The 25,440-nt window shown below is 37.9% G+C and overlaps 2 protein-coding genes across 2 annotated transcripts; one reads left to right on the plus strand and one right to left on the minus strand.

Moving 5' to 3' along the window:
- Nucleotides 1-240: 240 nt before the first annotated feature.
- Nucleotides 241-9,265, minus strand: psmd13 (proteasome 26S subunit, non-ATPase 13). Its single transcript, XM_059354044.1, has 13 exons — nucleotides 9,055-9,265; nucleotides 7,930-8,008; nucleotides 7,714-7,748; nucleotides 7,544-7,599; nucleotides 7,402-7,445; nucleotides 7,229-7,315; nucleotides 4,680-4,851; nucleotides 4,496-4,575; nucleotides 4,279-4,404; nucleotides 3,257-3,319; nucleotides 2,863-2,943; nucleotides 2,572-2,688; nucleotides 241-516 (listed from the first exon to the last, which is right to left on the minus strand). The coding sequence occupies exons 1-13, from the start codon at nucleotides 9,153-9,155 to the stop codon at nucleotides 421-423; spliced, it is 1,137 nt and encodes a 378-aa protein (XP_059210027.1). The 5' UTR covers nucleotides 9,156-9,265; the 3' UTR covers nucleotides 241-420.
- Nucleotides 9,266-9,655: 390 nt separating this feature from the next.
- On the plus strand, nucleotides 9,656-24,488 carry sirt3 (sirtuin 3). Its single transcript, XM_059354057.1, has 8 exons — nucleotides 9,656-9,926; nucleotides 10,013-10,067; nucleotides 18,298-18,477; nucleotides 20,098-20,330; nucleotides 20,415-20,515; nucleotides 21,270-21,431; nucleotides 21,523-21,732; nucleotides 23,925-24,488. Exons 1-8 carry the CDS (start codon nucleotides 9,836-9,838, stop codon nucleotides 23,946-23,948), a joined length of 1,056 nt encoding a protein of 351 aa, XP_059210040.1. The 5' UTR covers nucleotides 9,656-9,835; the 3' UTR covers nucleotides 23,949-24,488.
- Nucleotides 24,489-25,440: the final 952 nt, after the last annotated feature.

Here is a 25,440-nt window from a genome sequence, read left to right on the forward strand (position 1 = left end):
TTATTTTATGTATTTATATATTATTTTAAATGTGACCTTCTGCATTAGGAGTACTTTTACCATTATTAGTTTAAGTATATTTTAATTGTAATAATTCTGTACTTTTTTTTTAGTAAGATTGCGACTACAGAGTATTTTTTACTTTAGCGCTACTTTTACGATTAGAAAAGATCAACCTAAGATTCACACGAAACAAATCAGACTTAAAATACTTGATAATAATAAATGACAAAAGGTGAATATTTTTTTTGGTAATTTTTATTCAAACAATATTTTGATTTCATACGGTGAGGATAATAATGTTACAACCAGTTGTTTGTTTGTAAAACACCTTGGTGTATCTTACAGGTTGGTAATAAACAGATAGAAAGAAAAACATAGAAAACTGAAACATTTGTGAAGAGAAAAGAGACTCTGGGTTCAGGTGAGGATGTCGTGAGCTTGTTGCTCCACCAGCATCGCCATGTTCTTCACGTCTCCGCACCAGAAGTCCAGACGCTCCTTCATTCCTTTAATCTGAGACAGGACACAGCAGGGGAGTGTTAGACACAGCGGGAAGAGGCTTAACTTTTATTATTCTACCTTTTTATTAGGGCTCACACAGAAACACACACTGCTGAAGCCCTGTTGGTTTTTCTCCTCATTGTTCTTCCTTTCTGGAATATTTCTCTACTAAAATTGTTCTAACAGCAAAAACCTTTAGAGTTGTTCCGATTCCGGTACCAGTATCGGAAATATTTATAAAATATTTATATTTTATATTCATACTTATACTTTATTTATCTGACATTCCAGAGTAAAATCACTGAGCTAGTGCAAGGAAATGTTGTTCAATGTGCATTTTTCATGTATAACTGAATGACAATAAAGTCTGTCTAAGTTATTTAGCTTTTTGTTTATTCTAATTTTACAATGATGAGTTACTTAATGTACATGTACAAGTACTGTGTTTCTGAATACATTTAGCACTTTTTGCTTCAGTTGCAGCGTATAGTTATAGCGTAACACAAAGTTTGAATGCTCTCATACTCTGGCCTTTACGGTGAACATTGGCATTTCAAAAGCACAGAGTAAATACATAACCCAATTAACCTAATTTTCAATATGTATTAAGTTCTTCTTCGCTGCTCTTAAAACAGTGGTGCTGTGCTGCAACCTGCAACTGCTGTTTTAGAGGGACGAGGAGGAATTGATTTCGTAACACAGACACAACAGACACACACGTGTGTCAGAGCAGGTTGACGTGAGGTTTGGAGCTAAGCTAAGTAGCACTATCATGTCAGCGGTGTGGCAATATTTCACACTGGAATCTCCCACCAGTAAGACATGTAACGTGTGCAAAGATCAAATCTCATGGGATGGCACGAGTGTTGCTTATTTTAGATTTATTTATTTAAGTTGCTGTTGGAGTACTGTTTTTTTTATACTGTACCTTAATTTAACAATATTGTGGCTGCACTTTAGTTTAAATATATTCCTAGATTTATTTATTTAAGTTGCTGTTGCACTACTGTTTTGTCTACGGTTTTATGTGAAATTAAATGGCTTGAATCTGCTGTATTTATTCATGTTTTACAAAGGGTTTAACCTGAGCCAGGCCTTACCACAATGATAATCATATCACAGTCATGTAGGTGTAGGATAATGTTTTTTTATAACATACTGGTATCGGACCAGTACTCGGTATCAGCCAATACCCACAGCACAAGTATCGGAATCGGTATCGGGAGGGAAAAAATGGTATCGGAACATCTCTAAAACCTTCAGACTAAAAATCACCAAAACAGGCAGGACATAAAATTACTCATTGACCTCAAGGTGGCGCTGTAACAATCAAGCTTACATTTTTGCAATTATCTCAAAAACAACTTGTCTTTGAGTCATGTCAAGTCAATTTTATTTATAATATATAAATTGGTGAAATAACACGGCCAATATCAATAGAAAAACACTGGCTCTGGGAACTTTTTTCACCATCTCAGACCATTTTTAAATCAAATGATGAATTAATTAGTTGAGAAAATAATAATTTCAATCAATAATAACAAATAGCTTGGTAATTGCTGCCTCGTTATAATTTGGTGGCACTATTGGCTGATAAAAATATTAGACCACCCTTATTGTCTTCAATTTCTTGTTCATTTTAATAATAATAATGATTAAAAAAATATATATCTCATAAGGGTTTAATTTAAGAGCTGATATCTAGAGATTTTTCATGGTTTTCTTGATAATAACCAAAATCATTATCAAGAAAATCCATGGGAAATGTCTAGATATCAGCTCTTAAATTAAACCCTTATGATATATTTTTGTTGTGATCATTGTATTTGTCCAAACAAATGTACCTTTAGTTGTAACAGGCATTAAAATGAACAAGAAATTAGAGAAAACAAGGGTGGTCTAATCATTTTTTCCATGACTGTAAATGTCACATGAACCACAGGAGTAAAAAAAACCCCACATCAAACAAACATTGAGTAGTATCAGGATTCAGGTCTGGCTGATAAAAATCAGCTCCAGAACTAATAAAGTCTGTTGTAATGTAAATAAAACAGAATGAGGACCAACCTGCTGCAGGTCCAGGACTCTGGGCTGCACCCAGGTCATCTGCACCTTCTGGTCCACCTCGTCGATGTTCCCTTTGATCAGGCCGACAGACAGAGCCTTCATCACCAGCAGCTCCACCTGCAGGAGACGTTCCGTCAATAAACACATTTCCACTGACAAATAAAATGCGGATCTGCTCTGTGCCGGCATTTAAACTGAGAAACTGTCTGGTGATCCAAGTCTGCTGCGCTAATCAGGTTTTATTGACATTTTATTGACGTGCTGATTAAAAGTCCTCGTCATCCCACTGACCTCATTAACAGGGATTTTGGCGCTTTGAGCGATCTCTGTGAAGGTGAGCTGTCTGTGGTTCGCAGGACGAGTGAAAGTCATCTGGAAGAGAAAGGAGACATTTTTAGTGATTTAATATTCCTGTTTCTTAACCTTCACAATGACATCATCCCTGTCGCAAACTAGGTGTGAGAAAAATATTAAAACAAAAAATATAATACATAAAAAACACACAGTCAGTCACCGAGTTCAACAGAAAAAGGAATTCTAAGCATAAAACAGTCTTGACCTCTGCCAGTAAATGCACAATTTGCAGCATTTCCATTAAATTGAAGAGTTTTTACTCTGGATTTTCACCATTTTTAATACTGTGCAGGGTGACATTTAGTCTCAAAGCTCCCGTTCTGAGTCTCACCTCCATCACACAGAGCAGCTGGATCTTCTGCATCAGTTTAGCTTCATGAGCTGCCAGGTCCGGCTGCAGACAAGAGAGAAAAAAAAAAATCAGTTATCATGTATGAGTAACAGTCCTGTGACGCAATTCCTAATATTACCCATTTGTTATTTGTTAAGATTTGTCCAACTTGGCTCATTTTTCTAAAGTAACAACTCTGATTAAAAGGTCAGAAGGTTGTACAAATCCTCCAGTGCTGAGGTTTAAACTCTGTGTACTTCCGACAAGGAATTCCATTCATATGTATTTTTAATATTAAATATTGATTTGAGGAAATAAGCATGAAATTTAAGGTTGAAATAATAATTAATGTGATCATGAATAGTTCAAGTATTGCCTGGTTATTTCCCCCCGATCTTATTATTTTACTAATTAAGTTTACAAAAACACTTTCTGCTGCTACAATTCTTGTGCAATATAAAGATTCTATTTTTACAGTTTTATATTCATACTTATACTTTATTTATCTGACATTCCAGAGTAAAATCACTGAGCTAATGCAACAAAATGTTGTTCAATGTGCATTTTTCATGTATAACTGAATGACAATAAAGTCTGTCTAAGTTATTTAGCTTTTTGTTTATTCTAACTTTACAATGATTAGTTACTTAATATACATGTACAAGTACTGTGTTTCTGAATACATTTAGCATTATTTGCTTCAGTTGTAACGTATAGAGTTACAGCATAACACAAAGTTTGAGTGCCCTCGTATTCTGGCCTTTATGGTAAACATTGGCATTTCAAAAGCACAGGGTAAATACATAATACATTTTGGAAATTAGGTTAATTGGGTTAAATTCAGAGGAATGATATAAAACGATACCTGTGTACCTATTACTCTGACTCCAGACCTTAAATCAAGCATGTATCAATTTGGAGAATTTTGCAAATTAAAGTCACATCTATTTATTTTCAAACCAATCAGATTTGAGTTGAGATTTTAAACATCTATGTTGGTGTGTTGTATAAATGTTAATCACCTGTTGGCCCCAGGCCGACTTGAAGCCCTGGAATTTCTCCACGTTTCCTCCATTGAAGGCGTAAAGTGTATCAATGAGCCACTGTTTGTCTGTGTTCCTCAGAGTCTCCAGCACAGGATGCATCAGCTGCAGAGACACAACAGCAGGCGTCAACAAGCTGCAGGTAAAAAAACACACTGATAAACAACAACATGATAACCACCCAGTTAAAACCCACCAGCTCTCCAAAGTTGTAAACTCCTTCTCCCAACAGTCCAGCCAGTCCCAGTGTGAACGCCCGCTCCTGCTTCTCTGTCTCTGTGGAGACAAAAACAACATTCAGTCATTCTGTTGCTGACATGCAACACGTTTTGTTTTCACATCAGGCTGAAATCGACTCTGAGGTGTTGTTCTCTGCTCACCTGGCAGGTCTTTGATGTCCACACAGCCGAGGTAGCGCAGAGCGTCCTTGTAGTAGGAGGCGTGGTTCCCGATGATGCGATAATATTTGCTGGAGAGGTCGTAAAACCGTCCGTGCACCGACGTCACGCCGGGCAAGTTATTCAACATTTCCTCGACATCTTCAATGAGTTTCTGAACGTGCAAAGACAAAGAGGGGATCAGAGCTTATATTGTCGATCATTCTTCTACTTTTAAAACAGCAATTTGACATCAGTATCAGTTAAAAACCTGTTGTAACTTGCTTTTACATCCATTTTTTAAGAGCAATAATATGTTGTAGCTGGTCGTTTAAGATAAGATTTGATTTATCCCACATTGGGGAAATTTGGTTGTCACAGCAGCTCAAGATACAGACCCATGGATGAAAAAACAGAATAAAGAATATAAAATAGGACCTTTACATACATTCTATATACATTTCTGCTATTTGGCATTTATTATAAGGGCCTCGGGGGCACCGAGCACTACTGGGGGGTATTCCAGAAAGCAGGTTCAACAACCTCTGAGTCTATCCCTGAACTCTGAGATGACTTACCCTGAGATGGGAAACTCTGGGTATCCGGTTCCAGAACAGCTGATCTGAGTTAGTTCAATCATCTCTGAGTATGTCAGCCTCGGGTTACGCGCGTGCACAACCACTATAAAAAGCCATCATCAATGGAGCCCCGATTCCACGAGTCACCATGACAACGGAAAAAAAACAAAGATCGACCTATTTCACCGCGGTAGAGTTGGAGATACTCATGCAGTCCTACGGCGAGTATGAGCACATATTTCGCCGAAAAAGTAACACGGCTGCAGCAGCGAAGGAGAGAGAGACTGCATGGGAGAAAATTGCTGCCCGAGTCAACGCGTAAGTTTGAATGTAACACTGACGTAACATTTAACCGTAAGATCGTAGCATTGCCTATAGTTATGATCATAAGTAGGAATTAAATCTAATTTTCATTTAGGTGCAATCCAACAGGAGAAAGGAGGACTTGGAGGCAGTTAAAAATGAAACATAAAAACATTATTCAAAAAGGTAAGACATATTTTGCTAGGCTATGATTGCACCTCACTTAGATTTTTATTTTATTTTTTTAAATTGACTTAGGCTATTAAACAAAGTAAATATTAATTCAGTGGCTACTTCAAATAGTAATTTAAACCCCTAACAAAATGTTGTTTTTCAACGTCCTCTCACTTAATACTCCACTTAGTAGATTAACACTTTATACACATCGAAACACATTTATATTTTATATCTATTGAAGTTATTTAAAATGTGACGCTGTAGCCTACACCAACGCTCATTAAAATACTAATTAAAAACAAACTTTCTGCTCAGCCAACAGAAAGAAGGCAGAGGCCCGAAAAACGGGTGGAGGGCCACCTCCACCACCTCTGACAGAGGCTGAAGAGCTGGCCCTCAGCCAAAACAGGGGTCGGCCTGTGGCTGAGGGCATCCCCGGGGGAAGCTCATCTGAGCCGGTCATCCCCCAGGACACAAGTGCCTACATCAGATGCAAGTATACACTTACATACATACTCTTTTTAAAAAACGTAGTGCTATGCATAGAGTTTGTTCCGATGTGAGTGCTCGTCCGCGGTGTGTGAGGTTGGTGATATATGGGCGGAGAAGGTTATTGAGATAAATGATACTGTTTGATGAAAAGCGGTAGCGTTCGAAAAGAAAATCCTCTGGAAATGATAAAACGTCTAACCTGGGTCGGAAGATTCTTTCGCGACGTAAAACATTTCTAATCAAAACGGCCTCGATGTCGATCGGATTTCTAAGAAAGGGGCAATCCATATCTAACCGCTTTCTTCGTGTGGGAGGAGACAGGTAGAAACTCTGGGGTTTTTATAGTAAACCTGCAGCGAGCAGGTTATGTTCACAGAGTACGTCACCGCACTAACGGACCCAGAGTTTAAGTTACCTCTCTTTCTGGAACGGATAACCTCAGAGTTTCCCTCATCTCAGGGTTAACAAGCTCAGAGTTTTCACATAACCCGCTTTCTGGAATACCCCTCTGTTATACTGTGGATTTTTTCTTATTCCTCTTCCGGGCGCAATTTCGTCCCGCTACTAGTCCTACAACTTAAAGAGTTGCAGGACAAATTATATATCAAAACGTGCGGTTTGATCGGGATCGGTGTGCTATTACTTTTCTCTACAGAATACATTCATTCATTGCAAACATTTTAAAAGCAGAGGAATTTATTATCAACTGGATAGGTTTGCTGCTTTTCTTTTAAGTAGCTGTGATCTTCAGCAAGTTATTTCAGTAAGAAAAAGGATTTACACACACACACACACACACACACACACACACACACACACACACAGGTGGATTCTCTCCCATTGTTCTGTTTAACAGTTGTTGATGTTTCACACGTGAATTTAACAAACACCTTGACATGTGAAATGTGCCGTCATGTGAATGACGTGTGAGGCTCATTTTGCATCAGCAGCTTTATAAAAAAATTTTTTTTTAAAAGAGCTGAGAGTTTGGAGGGTTTTTACCTTTGTGGCAGGAAGATCATTGATCTCCAGTTTAAGGGTCCCGATAGAAGTCTTGCAGAGAATGACGGCTTCATCACTGCTTTTCACCTGAACAAGAAAGAGAAGAATCAAATCTGATCAAAAATACAGTTAATAAGATCCCATAATTTACAGTTTATTTGTTATGAACTTACCTTTTCTTTGGTCTTCTCGAGAAAAGTGATGGCATCTTTAGGATCTGAAAACCAAAACATTTTAGTACATTTTGGTAAACTCAGAAAAAAAAAAAGTGTATTCTGCTGAGAAATCCTTCCCGCTGCATCATGCTGTTCTTACCTTTCATCTGTCTGGCAACATACAGTATAATCTCCATGAGGGACAGCGGGTTGATTCTGCAGAGGGAGCAAAAATAATAAATTAGCATCAAAACACACAGGCAGAAAGAGAATACTGAAGTGGCAGGTGTTACATTGTTCAACTGAGTGTTTGAGGAACTTTTATCTCACCTGTGTTCGAAGTCACTGATGAAATTGTCATAGAGCTTTACGGAGAAAAACAGGAACAGTTAGATCACAGAAAACATCAAAACGTTCAATGTTCATCTCTTGGAAACATTCTCTACAGTTGCTGCTAATAGTTTACTGATTCTGACATTATTTATTATTTTTTACATTTAAGGTTCCTCCTCAAGTTCTTGTTTTATTTAAATGGTGTTGATTTACCTGTATGAGGCCATCTCCTGTTTTGAAGCACGGATCTTTAACAAAGTCTGTCAGCCTCAGAGTCAACTGATGCCACAATCTGTCAAATAATTAAAAAAAAAAACAACGTGAACACATTATGAAGATAAACAAATGTCCTGAAAAGAACCAACTTAATACTACTAAATAAGTTTATGTTTATGTAAAAACATTTCATGGTTACAGTTTTGCAAATTCTCCTTTGAGAAATTGCAATAATGTTTTGAATTTTTTACAAATTAAACAATCATCATTTAACAGAGATCTTTAGTTAGTTTATAGCTCCACCTCAACGTGCTTTTACAGTAATATCCAGCTTTTACATTAATGCATGAGCAATAATAAACTCATAATATTATATATAATAGTTTTACAGGTGACATTTAATACCTTTAATGATCTAATAACATTTTCCTGTACAATACTCAAACGTTTTAACTCCTAGTTGGTACTATTACTGTATATTATAAGGGTGTTTGTATTTATCAGTACAGCTTATCTATATTTAACAATCTGAATTTGCCTGAAAATCCAGAAATACTTGGAGCAGTGTTACTAGCCATTACTGACTTTAAAGTTTGTTTCATTCGCAGAAGAAAATCAAATCCAAATAAACATTTTTCTTTAAACACAGCTAATCAATGATGGAAATTTGTATTTTACAGTGAAACCAACTCCTTTAATCTTCTTGATTACCAGTTTAACCTTCTAGGTGATGTCTACTAATAGAGCAGCAGTGAATTAAAGTTATTATAATGTTTCTCTAATGGTGCAGTGACTAAAGACTTAGTCATAGCATCCACGTTAGCAAACAGCGAAGAAAAACTTGTGATAAACTTTATCTTCTACTGGACAGATTTAATTATGTTGTGTTCAAAGCCTAACCTCATTAATTTACATGTACATTAGTGCCCCAAGTGTTTAAAAATTAAGATTAACAGTCAAGTTTCCGCTGTGATCTGAGAGTAGAAACTTGCGGCTAACATTAGCCGAGCCTCAGCTTGCGCTAGCTCCATGCATGACTCAGCGTGCATTTCCAATGAATGGGCGAGCTAACGGCAGCTAGCCTAGCGTTAGCAGAGCTTTGGCTGGTTGATTTTTCTTTACCTTTTGTTGTACAAATCCTCCAAAGTGTGCCACTCCGTCGCCATCTCCGGCGTGGAGCTGTTGCTCTGCTGCTGCTTGAGGAAACCGCTGACATCTTTCATGGTGGCGATCAAACTGTGAAGTTATTTTTCTGTTTTATTCGGACCGGTGAGTGTTGATGAACCTACAGCTAACGTCAAGAAGTAACCCGTTGTAATGTGCGAATGCGCAGCTGCGTGCCGCAAAGGATGAAGGGAAATGTAGGAGTAAGGAGTAGTAAAGCTTTATTGAGCAATTAATTTACAAACAAGGTAGGTTGAATAAAATATCAATATACTATTTTGTTTCAGAAAAAAGGAATTGAAAATATCAATTATTGCACAACGAATTACCGCCCAAAAATATAGTGCAATAATTCAGTGTGCACACACAGGCATAATATATTACATCTTTGATGCTGCTAATTGCCCATTTTAATTATTTATTCATATACTTGCAAATGGTAATAAATATCTCAAAAAACAGTACATTTATTACATCTTAGTGATTTTAGTTGAACAGATTACGTTTAGTTATCGCCTGTTTGATTCGCCTTTTGTTTTCAGTGGCGAGGCTACATCAGACATTACGGTACTCCGGCCGCGTCACACGGAGGTCGAAGGACGAAAACAAACAAACATGTCAGCGAGCAGCTAGTCGTTAGTTTCATATTTTATCTGATTGTAGCTGTATAAACGTGTGTTAACAGCTCCTGTCCGTGTTTATTTGAGTTTGAGTTATTGCGGACAGTTTATTTTGTGTGATGGCTTCTTTAACGAGCTGCTCATTAGCTTCACCTGTCAGACTCTGTTTGTTTCTGAGCTCCGGGACCAGCAGTTCGCTCTCTGCAAACGGTCAGTGGAGCTTCATGATGACAGGAGAAAAGGTGGTTTATGAGGAATTACCGTGATACATGTTTTTTTTTTATTGTTTTTTTAAGGTTTAGGTCAGAGGAGTTTGTGTCTAGGTGCAGCAGCAGCAGCAGCTTTGTGCAGGTACTGTTTGTGTATTTCACTTTCACAGTAAAACCACTTCCACAGGAAAAAGTAACATCACAATAATGTTAGTAAGCTCAGTCCAAAATAAAAATATAGAGATGTCATATATTTAGATTTTTGGGGGCTGTTTCTTACGAAAGAGAACAGTAAGGAGACCCAGTTAAAATGTATAAATAAATGTATACACAAATAAGTAATAAATAATGGATGATTAATGTATGATTAACTAAATAAAAGTTGATAGAGCTGATCAATATAATTATTCAGTTAAACACATTATAATTAAATAGGACATAAATGTATATCATGACTTCATTTCTAAATTGTCCTTTCCTTTATTCTTCCCTATATCTATTTTTACTGTAAAATAGTCAACTTTTCATGTCAGAAAAACAGAAACCCTTTTACAGCTTTTTTTTTTTTTCCAACACAAACCACTGCACACACTAGAGCACATGTGTCAAACTGATCCAGGAAAGGGCCTAGTGGGTGCAAGTTTTCATTCCAACCAAGCAGGAGCACACATGACTCCACCCATCTAATCACCTGGGCTGTCTTCACTCGTTTGATTTGTCTGGATGGAACAAAAACCTGCAGCCACTTGGCCCTTTCCTGGATCAGTTTGACACATGTGGTCTAAAGCACATGTGTCAAACTGATCCAGGAAAGGGCCAAGTGGCTGCAGGTTTTTGTTCCATCCTAGCAAGAGCACACCTGATACGACAAATCAAACGAGTGAAGACAGCCCAGGTGATTAGATGGGTGGAGTCGTGTGCTCCTGCTTGGTTGGAATGAAAACTTGCACCCACTAGGCCCTTTCCTGGATCAGTTTGACACCCCTGCACTAGAGCAACTGGAGCCAAAAGCTGTTTCTCCTACTTTTGAAAGTTTTTACTAAGAGCATGGTAGGAAAAAAATGCTAAAAGAATCTAGTTGTAGTCTTGTAAATAGTGACCCTGCAAGATTCACAGTCTGTCTAAAATCTCAGTGTAAGACTAGGCTGGGACTAAAAACACTTGTCTTTAGATGTGAGCAGGTGTGACACAATAGTTTTCCAAATATTTTTAAAGTCTTCTGATGTTTAGGTAGCATTAAGTGCAAATTCTCTTGTTATTGAGTATTTCCATTATATGCAGTATTATACATACCCTGCTTCACTACATATTAAATATTTTTTGACTGTTTTTATTCCGCTAAATCCTGACAGCTTTAGTTCAGAATCAGAATCAGAAATACTTTATTTATTCCTGGGGGGAAAATTGCTCTTTGTTCCAGTTGCTGCAGTATAACAGAAAGAACTACTTCTGTAAACATACACAGGTAAAAATTAAAAGGCAATCTACACTAAATTTACAACAATATAAATACAAATGCCAGTCTTAAGTAAATAAAGATATGTACAAATAGAAATATAGAATGTAAACGTTATATTTTACACATCGCAATTCCATCCCCTTCCAGTGCAAACAAAATAAGGACCATCAAATGTTTGGCAGTTTTGCTTGAAAGTTGACGTAAAAATTGTAAGAGTAATACGATAACCTCAAAACATTCACATTTGAGAAGATAAGATAAGACTTTATTTATCCTGCAGTGGGGAAATTTAGTGTCACAGCAGCTCAAGAATAAGAAACAGAATAAAGAATATAAAAAATAAGGCATACAAACATTACATACATACATTTCTATTTGGCATTTATTTATTATTAATATATTATTTTTTGTGTTTGTTTGTTTTCCTGAAAGTAAAACTGGAAAAAGATCAATTTGTCTTTAAAAAATGAATCCAATTGAGTTTTTTACTTTAATGCATATTTCTTTTCTTTCAATTAAGAGTTTCTTCAAATTTTAATCAAACATTTTGCATATCAAATTATGCACAAAACAAAAAGCCATCTAAATATCTGTAAAAGACTAAGTTAAGGGAATCTTGATCCTGTGTTAGTGGAGCACTGAACTGGATATAAATTCATTTGAAAATATATATTCTGCATTTCTGGTACAGTGCTGCACACTGTGTGTGTAGTACAGTTATGGGTATTAGTTATACTGTGCAAAAGAATATGAACAATTTTCTGTTTTTCTTGTTCGATGCTGCACACTGTGGGTAAAGCACGGGTGCATGCCTGTCTGGAAACTGAGGATAACAAGTAGTTTTCTACACACAAATGTAGATGCAATTATTTTGTGCATTCACTCATCATGAGGAAATGTTTAGTGGTTGCGCACCAATAAAAGATGATAATGAAAATATTTAAAATGCCTGCAACCTGAAACTCTGTGAGGTGCAATTTATTAGTACATTTCAAGCTTCATTGATATTTTTTTTATGTCTTCGGTTACTCTAGACACTGGATGTAGAGTAAAGGTGGAAGGTGTATAATTGAAACTAGAAGTTTACATACACTACAGTTGCTGGTCATATAATTAGAATATCATGAAAATGTTGATTTATTTCAGTAATTCCATTCAAAAAGTGAAACTTGTATAATGTATACATTCATTCCACACAGACTGATACATTTCAAGTGTTTATTTATTTTAATTTTGATGATTATAACTGACAACTAATGAAAATCCCAAATTCAGTATCTCAGAAAATTAGAATATTGTGAAAAGGTTCAATATTGAGGACACCTGGTGCCACATTCTAATCAGCTAATTAACCCAAAAGGCCTTTAAATGGTCTCTCAGTCTAGTTCTGTAGGCTACACAATCATGGGGAAGACTGCTGACTTGACAGTTGTCCAAAAGACGACCATTGACATCTTGCACAAGGAGGGCAAGACACCATGTGCCTTAAGTGCTGATCTTATTTGCAAATAATAAAAAAAGGAGGAGTCCTCAAGGTCAAAGCAGTCCTTCAAATCCTGATAGCTAAGCATGCCCTTGCCATCATACAGGTCTCCCAGAACATTAATACCTTTCAAAGACCATGGTTTGAAGTCTAGCGGCTTGTTTCCAATCAGTACATTCATGTTGTGCCACAAGGGGGCATCATTGTACTATTTATCTCTGTTGGATTAGAAACCAGGCCTTTAGTAGGGTGGTGCATTGAGTCGATTGACGCTTTCGATTCACACTGTTTTAATTTTAGAGCCAGAAGCCTACTGGGTTTACTCCCGTTACAGTAATAGTTTTGCCTCGTTCTGTGTATGATAAATTCCGCTCGTCTCCGTAGTAGATCATTCAGCTCTTGTTTAACGATCCGCAAGTCGTCACTGACTGCGTTGGAATAGTTCCTCTTAAGAGCCCTCTTCAGACATAAGCATTTCTCTTCTAATTCCTTGATCCTAAGATTCCTAACCTTTTTCATATGTGATGCATACGACGTAGTAAAATCACGTATAAAGCCCTTTGTTGCCATCCACACCAATCTAGTGTCCTCAACAGAGCCCACATTATTTTGAAGGACCGTGGACACTTTAGTTCTAAATTCAGAGACAAATAAAGTGTCATTTAGAAGAGAGGTGTTGAAACGCCATCTCTGAGACTTTTTGGATTTGAAACTGAGGTCGATGCTGGGAACTAAGGGGTTATGGTCAGCCAGTGTGGCTGGGAGAAATTTAATAGGTATTTGTCGTGTAATTTGCTGGTCCAAGTTGTAGGTCAAATAGCTCATAAATCAGTCTTTAAAGGAGTCCAATTGGAAAAAATTACTTCTCGGTCTTTAACAGTTATTCAAAAGCCCAGTTGGAAAACAGCTCAAAAAAACTCTCTAACAGGTCTCAAAAATCTTCAAGCAGGAGTCCAAGATGTTGTGACAACACTTTATTATCGATAAAAAGTGGAGAGAACAAATATAATCCACACAAGGTGCAGTCCATAAGCTCTCTAAACTCGAAATGACACTTACATGAGGTTTTATAGAGAATTTTCACACATATGTCCATCCCATCATAAATATTCATTATGAACTTAACACCAATAAAATTTGTTGATTCTTTAGATTTCTCCTCCTAGGGGCTGCTCCAAACGTCATTTTATTTATGATTTATTCAGTTAATATCCGCCCCCTAGGTGCAGGTGGCGTTACCTCATCTCCTTATCTTTGGAAAAGTACCTCTGATGAAAAATACATTTAACTAGACGACCCAAGTGGCTGCAAAATGAAGAATATGCAGCTGAAGAAAAGACACTTGTTTTGATCACTGTTAATGCTGCTTTCCAAGTGGTTGCAAAAAATGAAGAATATGCAGCTGAAGAAAAGACACTTGTTTTGATCACTGTTAATGCTGCTTTCCAAGTGGTTGCAAAAAATGAAGAATATGCAGCTGAAGAAAAGACACTTGTTTTGATCACTGTTAATGCTGCTTTCCAAGTGGTTGCAAAAAATGAAGAATATGCAGCTGAAGAAAAGACACTTGTTTTGATCACTGTTAATGCTGCTTTTTGCCCAGCTGGGAAACCTTGCTCTTATCAGCTCTCCTGGGCAACCACACTAATACTCATTTCTGGCGAGAGAACACAGATGTCTTTTTTGGCACAAACTTAACATTCTTATCTTGGCCTTATTTTACTTCTCCTGTCTTCCAGCAGCATTTTGATTATACATAACATCATATAGATCACTCAGGTTTACATTATTTAATTACAATTTGTCATACAAATAGCTACGTAGTCCCTCGAGAGAGCCTCACAAGGAGGTACTAGCTAGCTCCCACCACATTATTTACACTACATATTACGTAATCCTTCAAACCACGTGACAACAGAAAATAATCAATCCTTGAGAATGACTTATGATATGCAGAGAAACAAGTGTAATCACGAATGCTTGGATTTTGGGACCGCCAAACATCAAAAAGGTTCAAGCTGTCTATCATTGTATTCAGGGCCGTAGAGGCTGATTGCTGACTATGTGTAAATGAGCTTGTAGATCTGTCTAACTCCAGATTACAGACCGCATTCATGTCACCTCTGATAACTAATTCATATTCTGCAAGATTCAGTAATTCCTTAGTAAGGTCAGGATAGAAATGATCTTCAAAGACTGCTGGGGCATAGACAGATATAAATGCAACCTTCGTACTATAGATTGATGTACACACATATGCTACCCGCCCAGATTTATCATTACTAGTCCTGTCAATTTTCACAGGTAAATTCCTCCTGAACATAATCATCACTCCTTTCGAGCTAGACCCACTGCTGGAGGAGGAGACCACCATATATTGTTTATTTTGCATTCTCTGGGCATCTCCTTGTTTAAGGTGGGATTCCTGAATTAGCACTATATCGGCCTTTGCTCGCCGCATCAATTCTTGACATTTAACCCTCTTGACATTGACATTTAAGCCACGGACATTCAAACTCAGGATAGTTAATTTAACCATTATCAAAGATCACTGTGTTTACTTTCCAGCTGTACATTTCACTGCAAACCAAGTATCCAAACATACAGTCCAGTAAAAGGCCCACCCCCACCCAATTGCTGCCTTGCCCATATCCCAAAACATGTGTTTCTGTGTAACTTGACCACTGCATAACACAGCTCATTGAGACTCCAAAACTCAGGTGTATCCCACTTGTAAACATAACTGACCTGACAGGTATATAAACAGCTGAAACATATAAACTTAAATCCCATTGTTAACTGGCACAGGCTATGTCACATGTAAAAATAACTGAAATTGTCCCTCTGAAACATAAACATTAATGTATGGCAAGGTCAATGTTCTCTCATAGATACAATAACCAGTATAGCCTGAGAAAGGACTAACAACCCTCAGTGTTGAATTAGTATGTGACAGTTAGATGTCCTTAATAAACAAGACAGCTGTCACAGTGATACCTGGGCCATGAAAAAAATAAAAATAATAATTAAAAAAAAAAATAAATCCTCGCCTTACTTTCAGGTGCCAATACTTTCCTCCCGCACCATATCACCCTCCTGCTCCATCACCTCCCTGTGTCGTTGAGCTGCCACCCACGTTGTCGAGACCCCGTGTCGAGACCCTCTGAGAAACTCTTCCGCGTCCTCCGGGGTGGAGAAGCTGCGCTGCTCGCCGTCCAGGGTGATCTTTAGAGTGGCCGGATAAATCATGAAGGATGAGATGCCCTTTTCACGTAGAGACTTCTGTACACCCACAAATTCTTTCCGCCGTTGGCTCGTATGGGCACTGTAGTCAGCATAGAAACGCAGCGACTTGCCGTCGTCTTGTATAGGGGCGTTCTTCGTCACCTCCCGGGCGCCGTTCAGTATGGCGTTGCGGTCTCCGTGCCGAAGCAGCCTCAGTATCATGGTCTGCGGGATGTTCCCCTTCCCGCGTGGGCCGTAAATACGATGTGCTCTCTCTATCTCAATCATTTTATTGCCGAGCGAGGGTATCCACTTAGGAAGCATTTGCTGGAGAAAAGTGATAGCGTTGTCGCCCTCTCTGCCCATACTGATGCCTGTTATCCGAACATTGTTTCTCCGGTGGTGGTCCTCCAATAGGGCGAGCTTCTGTTGAAACTTCTCGATGCCGGTGGTGTTGTCTAACACCTGCCGTTTCATGGTCCGTGTGTTGGCTTGAACCCTTTCAACTTTGGACATCAGGCCTCGAACAGTGTCCATGTTGGTGTCCAAGTCCTTCTGAAGTTTCTTGACGGAATCGTAACACTTCCCACTGCGTTGGTAATAGCGCGGGTGACAACCATTTCCAGTTGGTCGCGCTGTCTGGCTAAAGCTAGCGAGATAGCTTCTTCCATGCTAGTATCGGTAGCCGCCGAGCCGTTAGCTTCTTGTTACTTACTCTTCGCCGGGGGGATTTTGGTCGGCGAGTTAAATAGTTTCTTTTGGCTTGACATCCTATATAGTTCTCACTACGAAGTATAAGACTGCCAAGGTCTTAAGTATCAAATTATCATTAAAAGTGAGGATATCACACGGGAGCTCTTGAGTCTTCCGACCATTGCGCTTGCCGGTCACGTGACCCCCCTTTTAGACATTTTTTTATTACTTTCTTCAAAGTCAGAACTTTACATACACTAACATTATTATTCCTTGAAACAATTTGGGAAAGCCCAGATGATGCGGTTATGTCTTTGGAAGCTTCTGATAGGTTCATTGACAACATTTGAGATAATTCGAGACACACCTGTGGATGTATTTTAAGGCACACCTGAAACACACTGCTTCTTTGTGTGACATCATTGGAAAGTTAAGAGAAATCAGCCAAGATAGCAGGAAGATAATTGTGGACTTGCACAAGTCTGGTTCATCCTTGGGTGCAATTCCCAGATGCTGAAGGTCCCACTTTCATCTGTTCAAACAATCATACGCAGTATAACCACCATGTGGTCTGACGAAACTAAAATGAACTGTTTGGCCATAATGACCATCGTTACGTTTGGAGGAAAAAGGGGTAAGGTGTGAAATAAACTGATAAACGGGTGGCAGCATCATGTTGTGGGCTTGTTTTGCTACAGGAGGGCCTGGTGCACTTCACTAAATAGATGGCATCATGAGGAAAGAACATTAAGTGAAATACTGAAGCAACATCTCAAGACATCAGCCAGGAAGTTAAAGCTTGGGCACAAATGGGTCTTCCAAATGGACAATGACCCGAAACATACTGCCAAACTGGTTACAAAGTGGCTTAAGGATAAAAAAGTCAGTGTTTTGCCATCACAAAGCCCTGATCTCAGTCCTATTGAAAAGTTATGGGCAGAGCTGAAAAGGCAAGCGAGGGGCCTCCAAACCTGTCTCAGTTCCATCAGTTCTGTCAGGAGGAATGGGCCAAAGTTCCTGCCAACTATTGTGAGAAGCTTGTGGAAAGATATCCAAAACGTCTGACCCAAGTCATGCAGTTTAAAGGCAATGGTACCAAATACTAATGAAATGACTTTCAAGAAAGTAATAAAAATATTGTATAACAAAAATCTCTAATTTTTTTTGCATTTAGCAAATATAAATAATTTTGGTAATCCTAATTGACCGAAAACAGGAAAAGTTTAATCTCATTTAATGACAGTGAGAAATAAAAGATCATGTGTCTTTTTATATAGTGTATGTAAACTTCTGGTTTCAACTATATATAGCTTTTAAAATGTATTTTACGCTGCTTTATTTCATTTGTATTTTTTGTCTGGTTTTGTTTTCCTTTTTATTGCCATAGAGTCACTTTCTTCACTTGTTTTTCTTGTTTTCCTTGACTCTTGAGCTGCTGTAACAATCTCTGTCGTGATGCAGAAAAACAAACGCTTAATCACAAACTGCTTCATCGCTGCTCTGTTTCTTCAGACAAACAGTCTCTCCCCGGTGGAACGGGACTCGAGGGTTTTTGTCCCATGGCGGTGGTGCAGGCGAGGAGCAGCAGACCCTGGAGGACGTGGCCAAGAAGCTGAGGGAGCAGCAGTACAGCAGGGTGGTGGTGATGGCTGGAGCTGGGATCAGCACGCCCAGCGGCATCCCAGACTTCAGGTAAACACAAACAGATGGTATTTATTTATTCTAGTGCAGTGGCTCTTAAAGTCCAGGGGTCACATAAATGGATTTATTAGTTTATTTTATTTAATCATTTAAATTTTTATTTTATCTGGATTTATATTTTTTTAATTCAGAAATCTTTATTTAGTTTTTCGTTTTCAACAGAGAAGGGCAATTCCTAACATAGGACCATATATATAAATAAATAAATCAACAAACAAACAAAGTAATTAAAAAAAAAGGAATTAAAAAACAAAATTAGAACTTTTTTATTTATTTTTTAACAGAGAAGATTATTCACAGACATAGTACCATTTAAAAAAACTAGACTTTTATAACACTACATTAAAATTAAAAGTGTTTTTAAGAATTTTCAGAACTCTAAGAAACTCGACTGAAATTAAAAAATGTAATTATTAGGGCCTCGGGGCAATCGCACCGAGCACTGGTCCCATACAGCAATAGCTGTAGGGACCAGTGCTCGGGGCGACTGTTATAGACTACTGTTATTCTGTGGATTTCTTCTTCAACCTCTTCCGGACGCAATTTCGTCCCGCTACTAGTCCTACAACTTGAAGAGTTGCAGGACAAATTATATATCAAAACGCGTGGTTTGATTGGGATTGGTGTGCTATTACTTTTCTTGACAGAATATGAATTTTTCGCGACGTGAGTCGCGAAAAACTGCCCAAAATTTTGCATTGAAATGAATGGGACGGCCCAAATTCCACTCTACAGAAATAATTTATACATAGAAACGTAGGAAAATTTGTCTTCTCCCTCAGAATCCTTTGGTAAAGCTGTCAGTTATAGTTTGGGCGTAGTTTGCACAGATGTGCCACCAACACGCACCAACAGCCTCATTGGCTCCCATATTAAAAACGCAGGAAGATTTCTGAGCTGTCTGAGATTTAACAGTTTTTTTAGATCGCTCTAACAAAGCTATTTTTTATTTTTCTTAAAAAAAAACATATGGAGACGTTCAGGAAGAATTCAGGACACTCAAAGTGAAGTCGGATCAATGATAGGTATTATGGTTTTGCCAAAAATGCTTTCTGTTCGAGGCCAGAAATTCCACTCTGTCCACCTCTATTAGGTGGGCAGGTGTCAGTTAATTCTGTTGATTGCTTTGATCTGATTGCCTTTGATCTTTGATGTGATTACAGTTATAGATACACACACACACACATGCGCGTAAGCACACACACTCCTCAAGATACACATGCTTCCAACACACACACGCACGCACACACATATACAAGTAATGTTATGTGATTTTATTCACACACACACACACACACACACATTTTGAGGTTGAAGGGCATAGGTTGCTGTATAAATAAATACTTGAAAAGGAATGCTTGTTGTAGGTGTGCTCCTTGTATATAATATAGTATCATAACATTACTAGTATTAATTGTTTGAAATCTCTGAATAATCTCATCATAGTGTACACACACCGGCAGTAGCCCCCGTGGCCCTTTCAGAATTTCCCCAGAGGAAATTTTCTAGTTTCAAATATACTCTCTGTCTTGTCAGGGAGAATAGATTGAGCCCCTGTGCTGTCCTATTTCTCTATAAATATCATGTGTATTCATCAGATTCTCCCCTCAGGTCTCCGGGCAGCGGTCTCTATGACAACCTGCAGCAGTACGACCTGCCGTACGCCGAGGCGATCTTCGAGATCAACTTCTTCCACCACAACCCGAAACCCTTCTTCGCCCTGGCCAAAGAGCTTTACCCCGGGAACTACCGGCCCAACCTGACGCACTACTTCGTCCGCCTGCTGCACCAGAAGAATCTGCTGCTGCGGATGTACACGCAAAACATCGATGGGCTGGAGAGACGTAAGGGTTTATATTCTGTCTTCTCACCAGAGGTAAAGAAACAAGTCCTGTTTAAGCTGCTGTTCTTGTTCCCTTGTTTGTAAGTGGCAGGGATTCCTCCTGACATGTTGGTGGAGGCGCACGGGACGTTTGCTATGGCGACCTGCACCGTCTGCAGGAGGACGTACGAGGGAGACGAGCTGAGAGTGAGTTACAAACCAAACATTTGTCCAACTTTTACCAGAATACAATTAAAATACAGTTATGTTGTCTCTTTTTTGCCATTCATTTTTTATTACATTTTTAAAAAATATATATATTTTTTTTTTTTCCAGAACTTGACCAACATAGAAGCTTAAAATAGATAAGTAAAATAAGAGAATTTTACTTTATTTTTCATTTGTAGCAGAAAATATAAATAGAATAAAAAATAAATAAATAGATATACATAAAGTAAGAGAGTAAGTATATGTTTTTAGAAATGTTTTTTCTATTTAAAATGTTTAATTTTTAACAGAACATGACATACAATACGACCTTCAGAATAAATAAATAAATAAATAAATAAATAAATCAATAATAAAATAATAAACAAAAAAGATCAAGCAAATAAATACTTTTTCTTTTTACTTAAAAAAAAAGCAAGAATCAGAACAGGACATTCCATGACATCAGACCATAAAAATAAAAAATATAAAAAAATTGGAACTTTTTTTAAATTTATTTTTTATTTTCAACAGAGCAGGATATTCCCTGATATAGTTCCTTAAATAAATAAATTCACAAATAAATAAATAAAATAGAATGATAATTTTAAAAGATTAACAAAAACTAATAAAACAATAATTAAAATAAGGCTTTCTGTTGTCTAAGACCTTTATCACTTTATCTTAACATTTCACTTTAGACTCTGGTGAGTTTAAATTATATTTTAATAATATAATTTTCATCTTGTTTCAGCCAGATGTGATGAGCGGGACGGTGCCGAAGTGTCCCACCTGTAAAGGCGTGGTGAAGCCTGACATCGTGTTTTTCGGGGAGGAGCTTCCTCGCCACTTCTTTAAATACCTCACAGACTTCCCGCTGGCCGACCTGCTGATCGTCATGGGAACCTCACTGGAGGTGAGTGCCACCAGCCTCAGACACGTCCTGTAACCCTTCAGCATCAGTTTATGATGCTTTAAAAGCTGCTGTTTGCCTCTACGTCCTGCAGGTGGAGCCATTCGCCAGCCTGGCGGGAGCCGTCCGCGGCTCTGTACCTCGGCTGCTCATCAACAGGGACTTGGTGGGTCCGTTCGCCTGGCGCCGCCGGCCACAGGATGTGGTGCAGCTGGGGGACGTGGTGGGTGGTGTGCAGGCCCTGGTGGACGCTCTCGGCTGGACGCAGGAGCTGAACACTCTGATGGAGGCTGAAGCTAAGAAAGTGAGTTTTAGTTACCAACTCCACATGTTTCTACAATTCTACAATGTCATTTAGCAGACACTTTTATCCAAAGCAACGTACATTTAAGAGTTATTACAACACAAGCAAAGATGACTTCTAGAAACAAGGCATGAGTAAGTGCTGTGGGTTAAGCTGAGTCTTATTAGGACCTACAGAGAACTGTTTTATGCCATAAAGAGCATGTTCATACCAGATTCCAAACTGACCCACATGTCACTCACTGAATAAATACCTAAATATTATATATCCATATTGCGGGAATTTAAACTATATTCCCTGCTTCAAATATACTGTTTGCTATTTGTGAAATGTCTGGTTGATTGTCTTTATAAATCTGAGAAACCTTAAACTAGCATTTCTTGACTAATCTATGACAAATGAATGGATCAGATTAACTAGGACATCACAAATGATTACTGAAAAGACCATATATGTATTTGAACAGTAGCTTACCCCACATCTCTTGGTAGTTGAAGGAAATTAGTTTGGGATCATCTTCAGGTTAAGATTTTCTGAATCTGCTCAGCTCTGAACTCTTCTACGTCAGAGTTCCCATGTTTCTCTAATGCATGTATTTAATGAAATAACCAGTATTGTAAATTTGAAGTTTGTAAACAACAACCTGAAAGACTTGAAATCTGAAGGAAACAGCTACAAGAACTTTATTTTGTGTTCAACCCTTCTGTTATTTTGCGGGTCAAATTCACCCATTTCAAAGTTAAAAAAAAAAAAAAAAACTTGTTAAAAATATTTTTTCATAAAAAAAAAAAAAAATGTAAAATATATATATTTTTAAATCAATGTCATGTAAAACCATTGTATTTTATATGTAGGACTTTCCAATGTACATTTTTACACAAAAGTTTTAGCATTTATTTATTATCAAAAACGAGTGAATTATCCTCATTGATCTGTGAGAGGTAAAGAACACCATTGCACTAAATATTGATTGAAATTGGTTAGAATTGGTTAGTGATGAAGTTATCAATTAAATATAAACAATGTTCATTGGGATTTTTTAGTTTCTGACACTTTTGGTTAAATAAAAATGCCCCGTGTCAAATTGACCCACTAACACTATTGCTGTTCCTGAGAAACAAACATAACAGGAGGGTTAATTTGGTGGCACTTGTGGACAAAAGAGTGCATTTCCATGAGCTCCAGACTCCCTTTGGAAAACCTCTAATTTTACTGCAGCAGGGACAGTCTGCCCTGTCTATTCCTGGTTCTGGTACTTCAGTGTCTCTCTTCCCTCCAGCAGCTCCAGCCAAATTAGCGTGGGCCTGGTGTATTGTCTGCATTAACTTCCAACAATACAACATATTTCCTGACATTGTACCTTCAAATAGAAGAGACTACCAGGCCCTGCTGCAGTAAAATTAGAGGTTTTCTAAAGGGAGTCTGGTGCTCATGGAAACAACCAACTTTTGTCCAAACGTGCCGCCAATTTAAAAAAAAAAAAAGTTTCCCCCTTAGACTAAAATGTCTTTCAGGTTGTTCTGGTTTTACAACTTAAACTTGACAATACTATTTAATGCAGTGAAAAATATAAAATGGTGTAGCTACATGTAAAGCAGCTCAGGTCGTTCAGTAATTTACAGTAGCCATGTTTCCACTGAGTACTTTTTGGAAAGCGGCCCACTAGTTAGTTCCCGTTGGCCTCTGTTTCCATACAGCTACTTTTGTAGCGGCTAACCAATGGAGTCAGAATGTGACAACAGACAGACGCGGCAAGCAGTGTTGCCAACGTAGACTTTGTCTCTATATTTAGCGACTATTCAGACCCCTCTAGAGACTCTTTTTCAAAAAAGCGACTTGCGACAAAGCTAGTCGCTTTTTCTGGTGTTATTGGAGACTTTTGGAGACTCGTTCCTACTCTTCTTAGTGAGTAGCGCCGTCCCAAAGCACTCACAAACAGCCCAGTCCTCCCGCAGCAGTCTCTCCCAGCTGCAGTCAGAGCAGGAGATGTTAACCTCTCAGCGTCCAGTCTGCAAATGAATCACGCATGCGCAAAGTCGACGCCTCAACCATATCCAATCACCATCGACTAGTTCATAGTGGCTCAAAAGTAGCTACCCGAGGCAGATTTTTTCTGAGCTAGTGAGTCCTTTTTAAAGTTTTTTCCACACTGATCCATTCACTAATGTTGTTGTGTTTACTTTTATCTGCAGGCTGCAATAAAGACAGAAGAGTGAAGGTTTCACTGTCACATCAGGCTGGAGGTTTGACTTTATTCACTCACTGTCACGAATCAGTGCAGGACTAAATCCAGACTTTTCTCACTGGGGTTCATGTGGTGATGGAATGGATGGATGGACATGAAATAATTTAAATCTGCTGAAAATTGATGCTTTAGTGGAATTACAGTAAAAAAAAATATATATATATATTAATATTAATTGAAAGGAAAATGCAGGAAAATATGATTTATTTTAAGCGTTTAAAGTTTCCAGGACTCTGAAGAAAACTCTGAACTGAAAGCAGCCGATCATTGTCTTGTTATCAGCTTTCACTTAATGAAAATAAGCTCAAGTTTCCTGCTGAATGTCTGCAGGATAAAACTTGTCATGACACATTGCAGATAAAACCTTTGAAAACAGGTCAAAAATATATAATTTTGTGTTTTTAAACCGCTGCTCTGTGTGTGTGTGTGTGTGTCAAAATAAACGACCGTGTGTGTTAATGGTGATAAAGGAACTACAGTGTGTTTCCCTGAAGAATAAATATCCAACTTTGATTCACACGCAGTACTTGTTTGATGATACTTTCACTTTAATTTTGTTGTTTTTTTCACTGGATTTGTTCAGACTGATCAAGTCGTACCTTCTCATGAAAATCAAATGTATTTCTAACCAGCAGAGGGAGCCAAAGGACCTTGACTGTGACGGACTCACCTGAAGTGGTTTAATAATCATATTCGGAGCTACAGCTGCAGTTATTAGTCAGTTAATTGATCAATGGAAACTAATCAGTGACTTTTTTGATAATAGGATAAAGTAGAAAATCACATACAGTGCTTAACAAATGTATCAGACCAGTGGTTTATGTCCTCGATTAACAGCATTAGTCATTACCAAAATAATGTTTTTATGTTACAGCAGTATATCGAAGCTCTTTAACCCAAATGATATTTTTAATGCTCAAATATAATTTTTATTGTTATCAATGAGTCAACAACTTTACTGTTGACTCATTGATATAAAAAAAAAAACTGTAAAAAATAGTAAAGCACATTATTATATCTTGGTTATGATGTCAAATTATTGTTATTTACTTTATTCCTGAACAGAAAAATGAACAGAAGCTATTTTTGTCAGACATGACATTAAACTGAATATCTCTTGTTAACAGTGTCGGAAAAACACTTATTTTTAACGTCTTTAAACAGCTTTATTCTGCTCCGTTCCATTCTGAGAAGAGGAGACCTTTGTGGAAAAACCTTCTTGAACACTGAATGAATCATAACTTGGATAAACTGACTGCAATGTCAGACAACAACTCCCATGATCCCACGGCACATTACGACATCACCCGCACTCTTTTGTTATTGTTTTAATTGAGAAATCCCTTGTGGCACAAGATTATATATTGTGCATTTAAGAAAAGCCTCTCTCCTCAACAGGACTTATGTCTCTGTTAGTTAGTGAAACAAAACATATGATAACAGAGGAGATGATAGCTGAATCC

Source organism: Centropristis striata, chromosome 2, assembly GCF_030273125.1.
Source record: "Centropristis striata isolate RG_2023a ecotype Rhode Island chromosome 2, C.striata_1.0, whole genome shotgun sequence".
Taxonomy (NCBI): Eukaryota; Metazoa; Chordata; class Actinopteri; order Perciformes; family Serranidae; genus Centropristis; species Centropristis striata.

Bases quoted from the DNA above. Each gene is read 5' to 3' on its own strand.
- sirt3 (XM_059354057.1), top strand. From the start codon at position 9,836: ATGGCTTCTTTAACGAGCTGCTCATTAGCTTCACCTGTCAGACTCTGT. The intron at 9,927-10,012 runs GTCAGTGGAGCT...TGTTTTTTTAAG, and splicing joins CAGTTCGCTCTCTGCAAACG to GTTTAGGTCAGAGGAGTTTG. The intron at 21,432-21,522 runs GTGAGTGCCACC...TACGTCCTGCAG, and splicing joins TCATGGGAACCTCACTGGAG to GTGGAGCCATTCGCCAGCCT.
- psmd13 (XM_059354044.1), bottom strand. From the start codon at position 9,155: ATGAAAGATGTCAGCGGTTTCCTCAAGCAGCAGCAGAGCAACAGCTCC. The intron at 7,749-7,929 runs GTAAATCAACAC...TTCTCCGTAAAG, and splicing joins CAGGAGATGGCCTCATACAG to CTCTATGACAATTTCATCAG. The intron at 4,405-4,495 runs GTGGGTTTTAAC...GTGTCTCTGCAG, and splicing joins TTTACAACTTTGGAGAGCTG to CTGATGCATCCTGTGCTGGA.